Here is an 8,667-nt window from a genome sequence, read left to right as displayed (position 1 = left end):
ATTTTGTGCACAAAGGGCCTTGGATTTTTGAATACCTTGGGGCATGAATTGAGCTTTGATCCTTGAAGATGAAATTTTCATCTATTCAAAAGGCACATTTGGCAAAAAGAACAACCCATAAATTGTAAAAGATGAGAGAGTTATGCACTTTTGAAGATAGGCATGCCATACTTGAAATTTCACTAATTCCACAAGATGACCTATAATGTTTTTCAGTCTTACATAATTCTCCATTCAAAATTAGCCCTACTCTCAAAGATGGATTGAAGTAGACTCATTCAGGATTACTATGCAAAAAGAGTGGGCTCAAAATGATAAAAATTGAGCAAGTTATGATTCTTTGAAGTGGACATAAAATTCCTTAAACTATCAAATTATGACCTATAATATCTTCTTATCTTTGATGACTTTCTTCATAAAATTTCCTCTTGACTTGTAAAGAGAAGTTGTTGATGGTGTCAAGGAGAATCATTTGCAAAAATAAGTACTAATAAATGTTGAAAATTCAGAGAGTTATGCCCTTTTGATCATAGAATCAAGGACTTGCCAAATTAGGTCAAACTTTTAGAACCAACTTTGAATCTCTTGAACTTTATTTGCACTCTGAGGCATGAGGAGATATATAAGACCTTAAAATGGTATCTTTTTGAAGCACACTCGATGATAAGCTCATAGCTTGACGAAACTTGTTGAAGAAGGCATGAAAATAAACACATGAACCTATGGAATTTCTTGATGAATCAAGCCACATGATCTTGAGATGAACTTGATCAAATGAAGTTAAGAGATGCTCAAGACATGACATTTGATGATAAGAATGTCTCTTTTGAAGTCTAAACCATTAAAATTCCATGTATGACTAGTTACTTGAGAGTTGATCCTCAAAACCCTAGTTTAGGTGAGGAGATGAATGCACTTGGTTTAACACCTACAATTCACAAAGCAATGAAAGACACAAGATATCTTTTTGTATTTTGGTTAATGCAATATATCAAAGAAATATTCACAAGTTAACCAAACATGGGTGCTTGATGATTCCCCTAAAGGTAAGATGAGCACAAAGTCAAAGGTCAAATAAATATATATCCTTGGGGCTATTTAATTATTGACCCAAACAAATAAATTAAAGATTCACACACACACACAGCACACACACTTCATTAATAATGAGAATTATTAGTCTAATTGACCATGCCTGTAGACTTAATTCCTCATGTGTTTTGAGAAGTTCATTATTGTGCTGACTAGTTAGCAAAGTCTGCCATTTTTTGCTATGTGTATAAATATGTAGTCTCTCTGCCATGTGATATTTTGGATAAATTGTGTGGAAATATCTTTGGTACTTAATTTTGTTTACAATTTTTTCTAAAAACTATTTAGATTGATTACAATGTAATTTTGAAAATAATAATTACAAATCTTGTTTTACAATGATAAATCATTCTTAAAATTGTGGTCGACTCTAACTTAACCTTACAATACCCACTTATAAAGTGGAGATTTTTAACATTTATAAACATATGTTCAGGTAAGATATTATCTAACGTGAGACTCTCAACACACCCCTCACGCCAACACTGTTGCGTTGGCGTGTGTATATAAATGTCAGGTGACCCAATATGAAAAACCTGATAACACGTTGTCTAATGGATCTTAAACCAGATTCTAGTAGCATCTTAAGAATCGTGGTTGAGCCTAACTTAATCTTACAAAATTGACTTGTAAGATGAGCACTGTACCATTTGTAAAAGAATTTGGATTCTCTCCAATTTATCATCTTCGGTTGCCCCTTTTGCTTTAATATAGGCCTTTGGGTTAATCTTAAACCACACAAAAAAATTATTAAAAAATTTTGCAATAAACAATGAAAGTAAACAAATAGTCAGATTATATCCAATGGTCACTTTTGGCATAGGAGAGAAGGCAATAGAAGAAAAGAAAGAGGGGGTATGTTCCTTTGTAAAAATATGTTCATGTCATATAATGTCTGATGTGAGACTCTTAAATTCATCCTCTCACGTCAAGGACTAAACATTTGAAGTGTTGATATAAATGATGATGACCCGATAATAAAAATCTGATAACAAGTGACCCAACAAATCATGAACGATGCTCTAATACCATATCAAACGTCCCATATTTTCATAACTATTCATCCTTTGAGTTAACTTTTAGAAATGATATCAAAAATCACTTAGCATGATATCATAGAGAGATTAATAACTACAACATGAGAATTAGATCCCAAGTTACACTAAACGTGAGAGTGAATATTAAATTTATACGTAATATGTTTGATCTATGTATTACTTAAGATTCTCAAAATGTCGAATATATAAATGCATGAAAACAACCTCCCCAATTATGCTAGATTTTAGAAATAAAATTCAAGCACATTAAAAAACCACAATTTTTTGTTGTTTTATTTGTTAAAAAAAAAGAATTAAATGTTTATTTTAGAGATAAATATCAATGAATTTAACCAATGGGTTGTTGAGGTAATTTTCACCATCCATGACCATAAGCACATGCTGTCCAACTGGCGCTAAAAAAGATCGGGAAATTAACTTTTTCCCGGGAAACCAAAAAACTCCATTCCAAAATCTAAAAAAAAAAAAAAACTAACCAAAGCATCGCATATTTATATTCAAACAAACCGATGAAGAGTTACAAGTACCTTTCATCAACAACAACACTCTCACTCTCCACACTCTAACCACCACACTCTCACCACCACTATCCACTCCGGCAACTTCTCCGACCATTCCCCGGCGGCCGATCTCATCGCAAATCATGGCGTCAGAATGAATCGCCTCCACTTGCGATGTCGCTCTCCTACTCCAACTTCTTCCCCGATGACGACCTCCTATGCTGCGAGGAAACCTCCAGCATCTTGTCCGGAGATTCGCCGATGGAAAGCTTATCTGATGTCGATTCGTCTCCGCCGCCGGAGGAGGTGTTCATCGCCGGATTAATCGATGACGAACATAAGTTCGTCCTCGGATTTGACTACTTCTCTAAGTTACAGTCTCGCAAGATCGATGCATCGGCCAGAACCGAATCCGTTGCATGGATCCTAAAGGTAAACCTTCCGAATCTAACCGTTTTTTTACCATCGGACATTCATTTCCATATTTTCTTTCTAATCTGAATCGGATTGCGATCTGGTGGATACAGGTACAGGCTTTTTTTAGTTTTCAACCGCTCACGGCTTATCTCGCCGTCAACTACATGGATCGGTTCTTGAATTCTCGGCAGTTGCCGGTGAGTTCCGAGAAGTCCAATATCGTAATTTCAAGTAAAATTAAAGAAAATTAATAGACTGAATACTAAATCTGCAGATGCATGTGCTGGAAAAAAAATTCTAAGCACTAATTATCTATGACTTCTGACAAAAATTATCTGTGACTTTTCTAATGTGAAGCAAAATTGCTCACGCCGCATCGTTATAATAAAAACGTTTTAAATTATTCAATTGATTTAATGTTGATTTAAATGAGTTTATGGATAGGTAAAAAATGTTTTACATTCTACGACACGGTAAATCATGTGTTAGTAAAATTGATTATCAATCATAATACTTTTATTGATCCACAGTTATAACTAATATATGAAGTAAAAATTGTACTCAAATTTCATACCATTGTTTACTACTACATTTAACTATTGAGATTTGATATTCGATTATTGATTTTACTCATTAGACAGTTTTGACCTCAACTCTTTGCTGGTCCTAAGATTGAAACACTATTTAAATGTGGACTAAAAAATAGAAGAATGAATTAAATTATAGTTATTAAAATAATTAATACAATGTATTATTTATATAAATTTAAATTATTTTTATTAAGGGTTTTGACCCCCACAACTATTTCTTATCTTGTAGTTGTAGATATATGTAATTCAATAATGTCGTTTAAAGTGTGTACATATTATTATTGTACATTATTCTATTATAAATGTTTTGGTCACGTACGAACGTTACCTAATAAATTCTACTTTCAATTCGGTTAGTAAAATGAATCTACTAGGAGCTAGTTGTAATTCGGTTAGTATATCTTAACCATTTTTTATTGAGTAGTTGTAATTTTTTTAATACACACTTTTAAATATTAGTACTTTTATACATTAAAATTCATATGCATTTTATTAAATTTTTAAATATTAGTACTTTTATACATTAAAATTCATATGCATTTTATTAAATTAAATGTATTTTATAAAATAAATTTATATTAGTTTTAACTAATAAAAAAAGTATTTAAAAGTATTTGACACGTTGGTGAGATTTTTCTTCTTAGAAATGGTATTTGAAAAATAGTACTCCTTATGCTTTTTGTGTACTAAATACGGAGTAGTACCTTTTTGCCAAAGTTTAAACAAGCAAATGGAAATTCTTTTACATTATTAAATTTTTGTAATCTATCATTTTAATAACCTCGATTTCTCAATTAGATACTGAAATAGTAATTCTTGTTAGGTAAACACTTCATTACTAATTATGGTATTGAGTATGTCTTTATCATTCAATTATTTAAAGTTGTATTATTTTTATATTAAATAATTTGAAAATGCAAGTAACGTATATACGATAGATAATGCATATAAAGTTTCATATAAAAAAGAATATAATGTCAAATAAATCTATAAATAATAATATTTATCATTTTATAAATTATTTTTATAATGATGAATTAAATTTAATATAGTTTTACTAATAAAAACTTCAGAGTATTACATAATTTTTTATGTAGATTTATTTTTTTTTACAAGATTCGCTGTATTTACTATATTTATTGTTTTAAGTCTACATCTATAATTATCAATAATGATTTAAAAATATTTTAAAAAAAAAGAATTATTTAAAAATATAACAAAACTGTATGTATAGTTATATTTCGTACTATTATAACTCATCCTAATGATTTTGTTGAAAAATAAAAAGAATGACAGCTCGGTGATGTTTTGAGTACGTTAGGCACGTGCAATGCGCGTGGGGAAATGTGCCCAAAAGTATAATGAGTTATTCTTCATAAAATAATAATGATGGGATATAAATAATTTTTGCTCTTAACTTACTGTTTGACACATATAAATATGTTTACAGCAATCAAATGGGTGGCCACTGCAACTTCTATCGGTTGCTTCCTTGTCTCTAGCGGCCAAGATGGAGGAAACTCTAGTCCCTTCTCTATTGGACCTTCAGGTATATATTATTTATGTGCTGTCAAAAGAAAAAGTATATATTTATGTGTAGAGTCGTATTCTAAGTACATTCTTCATTAAAAAAGAATACATTGTTAGTTAATTAAATTTATGCTAACTCAAGTTTTGTCCTTGGCTATGTACTATTACACCGTATACTTGACAGTTCTTTATTCGAAAAATTTAATTCAGGTAGAAGGTGCCAAATACATATTTGAACCCAGAACAATTAGGAGAATGGAGCTACTTGTTCTAAGTGTCTTGGATTGGAGGCTAAGATCAGTTACTCCATTTAGCTTCCTCAGTTTCTTTGCATGCAAGTTAGATTCAACCGGAATTTTTACCGGGTTCCTCATTTCACGAGCTACACAAATTATCTTATCTCATATCCAAGGTAGATTTTTTAATTTAATTTTTATGCATCTTCAATGTATATACTTTTGAAATTTGATTCCTGTAGCCATTTAAAGATATGAAATCTCAAATATGAGTAGTTGAGGTGGTTGGGAAGAATTAATCTGTTTCGACACAATGATTTAAAAGCACTGGTAGTAGTCCTACTAATAACTCTATTTTCAAATTGACAATATATTATTGCAGAAGCAAACTTTCTTGCATATTGGCCATCATGCATTGCCGCAGCGGCTATTCTCTATGCAGCTAATGAAATTCCTAATTGGTCGCAAGTTGAGCCGGAGCATGCCGAGACATGGTGCGAGGGGCTAAGAAAAGTAAGTGCATGCTTTAAATCATGATGAGTTTGACTAATTGTAGTAATTAATTTGCCAAAGTTAATGTGGCATTGCAATAATCATGTTTTGAACTATAGATGTTTGATTTGCAGGAGAAAATTAAAGGGTGCTACAGGTTAATGGAAGAACTTATGATTGACAATAACCAAAGGAAAGCCCCTAAAGTGTTGCCACAGCTGCGAGTGACGACTCAGCCACTAATGAGGTCAAGTGTCTCGTCATCCTCCTCCTCTTCTCCTTCCTCCTCACCATCCTATAATAAAAGAAGGAAATTGAATAACTGTTGGTGGGTAGATGATGACAAAGGAAACTCCCTATGAAAAAAAAAAAAGAAGAAAAAAAAAAGAATAATACTAATAAAGGAAAAAAAAAACTTAAAAAGAAATAAGGTGGTGGTCCAGAAACCTCAGTTTTTATTATAGAAGGTTTTTGAGTTTTCTTAATTGGCCTTGAGTCATGGTGAGAGTTGTGAGCTTTTATTATTTGTTTATTGTTATCATTTTGTTGGTGGGTAATGGGTATATTGGGAGAATGAGAGAAATATACTAGTATTGCCGTGGGAAAATGAGAGAGTGACAGATAGAGATAGAGAGAAGGGAAGTATACAGAGATGCATTTAATGGCCTGGTTGTATAAGGATGGAAGAAAGAAGTGGGAACTGGAAACTCAAACATGTGTTGTTTTGGTTATTGTTGAAAGAGCAGAACAGAACATTGTGGGTGGGACATTGCTTGAAAGCATTGAAAGGAAAAACAGAGTCTCTCAGAGGTGTTATATCAATTGGGTTGGCATAAACATAGTGGTTTGAAACATTGGAGTAAGAGCTATTTCTTTTAATGGTATATTTCCAAGTCAAGTTCCCTATCTTGGACAGTATGCTTTCTTCTTTCATCAAGCACAAGTCACTTTGATGGGAGGGGGGGAACCCACACAGATAAAAATATAATGGTAGCAGAAGCAGTAATAAGTTGAAGCTGGTGCATTGTGTAGACTTTTGGTGCTTGTGTGAGTACGTGTGATTTTATTTTTTTTTCTGTTTTATTTTTGGCGGGAAATTATTTATTTTTATTTTTTGTTTTGGCCTCGAGCTTTGGCCTAACTATATACAGGACCCCTTGCCTGGTGTCCAATGCGTGTTATGGAAACACTCTCTATAGTTTTTATTTGTTTTGGATTTTTTCCATTTGTTTTCACCTCTTTCATGTTGGCCTATTTGGCTTTAGCATAAGAGGAAAAAAAAAGGTTTTTGGAGCCTTTTTCCTGTGTGATAATATGTATTGAATTCATTAATAGTATAATTATTAATTTTACAATATCTTTTCACATGTATCTTTAATCACTTTCATTCTATTTATCTTAGCTTCTTAATTGACTCTTGAAAATGAATCATTTTGTTGATGGAAAGATTCATCTGATGAAATCTTCTAAATACAATTTAATTTACTTGTTGGGTCATTCATATCTTGAACTCATTATCCACAGTTAGATACTACATCCATGTATAGAATCCTGAATCACCATAATAAATCTTAGAGAGAATCCAAACATATAGATTTTTCTTGTTTTTATTATACTGAATCGAAAATAAACTTTTAACACCATATCTGGAGTCTAGTGAGGCATTACTATGGAGTTTAATGCACTCCTTGGTCCCGCCAGTAATAAAGAGGGTACCATTAATGATCAGTGACTATGACTCTTCTAATAACTAGTTCCTGCTCGTGAACTCTCTCCAGGCTGTTTCATTATGTACATTCTAGCCCCCTGAAATTTCCGACAAGTCTCTGTTTTTTCATTCATCTATTCACTCATTCAGACATATATCTTCACATGAGCAACACTTAATTTGACCTCCCAAACATTTTTCAACCTGTACACCAGATTCCTCTTATCCAACAAATATCTCATTGTACTACAATCAACACAATGTCAATTACCAGTATACATTACTAAAATTCACAAATCTTGAAAATTAAGTTACTTAACTACAGAATTTATCCGTTATTCTCTACAGATGCTTAACTAAAGTTTCAACTTATATAGAGAACTTGTCATTTAGTCCCAATCCCCGACACAAGGTATATTATTTTTTACATGCAACAACAATAGCACATATAGCACCATAGCTTTATTCCCATGTAACAGCAGAAAAAGTAACCATACATGCATGTTAGGCATTTGTCTTGCATTCTTATCATCACATACTTTGCATGACATCCATATGGCCACTGATTAGATATATATCTCTCATCCATACATACAACTCTGTCTAAAATAAAATCCCATGTTCATCAAACACAGATGGACCATACTGAAGAAAAATATAGTAACATAGTGACAATTTAACCTCAGTACTTATTTCTTATTTCTCTCATTGCTCTTGGATTCTTGTTCTATATAATTGATTTTTATACATGAATCAAGGACACTTATTACTGGACCACCTTGTTGATTTCCTGTACACTACTACAGGAAATTTCCATTCATTATAAATCATTATATTTTTTTTGCCTTTTATGTCTCAAATAGGATTTCCACATCCTCGTATTGAAGATGCAAAATCTATTTTCATACGTATACTAATTCTGCTTTATGAATGTCTTTAAGGATACTTCGTAGCTCCAATGTGGATCCCTCAATCAATTGTCTTACTTATTAAGACTTGTCAATTTGTTGATTAAAGGTAAAGCAGTTGTTAAATCAATGAATG

The 8,667-nt window shown here is 32.0% G+C and overlaps 1 protein-coding gene across 2 annotated transcripts; it reads left to right on the top strand.

Moving 5' to 3' along the window:
• Window positions 1-2,587: 2,587 nt before the first annotated feature.
• On the top strand, window positions 2,588-6,305 carry LOC131651197 (cyclin-D1-1-like). Of its 2 annotated transcripts, XM_058920863.1 has the most exons (6): window positions 2,592-3,082; window positions 3,178-3,264; window positions 5,108-5,206; window positions 5,398-5,599; window positions 5,806-5,936; window positions 6,050-6,305. In XM_058920863.1, exons 1-6 carry the CDS (start codon window positions 2,825-2,827, stop codon window positions 6,275-6,277), a joined length of 1,005 nt encoding a protein of 334 aa, XP_058776846.1. In that variant the 5' UTR covers window positions 2,592-2,824; the 3' UTR covers window positions 6,278-6,305. The 2 variants fall into 2 exon arrangements, with proteins under 2 accessions (XP_058776847.1, XP_058776846.1); XM_058920864.1 differs by lacking the exon at window positions 3,178-3,264 and having other exon boundaries at window positions 2,588-3,082.
• Window positions 6,306-8,667: the final 2,362 nt, after the last annotated feature.

Source organism: Vicia villosa, linkage group LG2, assembly GCF_029867415.1.
Source record: "Vicia villosa cultivar HV-30 ecotype Madison, WI linkage group LG2, Vvil1.0, whole genome shotgun sequence".
Taxonomy (NCBI): domain Eukaryota; kingdom Viridiplantae; phylum Streptophyta; class Magnoliopsida; order Fabales; family Fabaceae; genus Vicia; species Vicia villosa.
The sequence above is the reverse complement of the archived record's forward strand: the minus strand, read 5'-3'. Positions and strand labels throughout refer to the sequence as shown.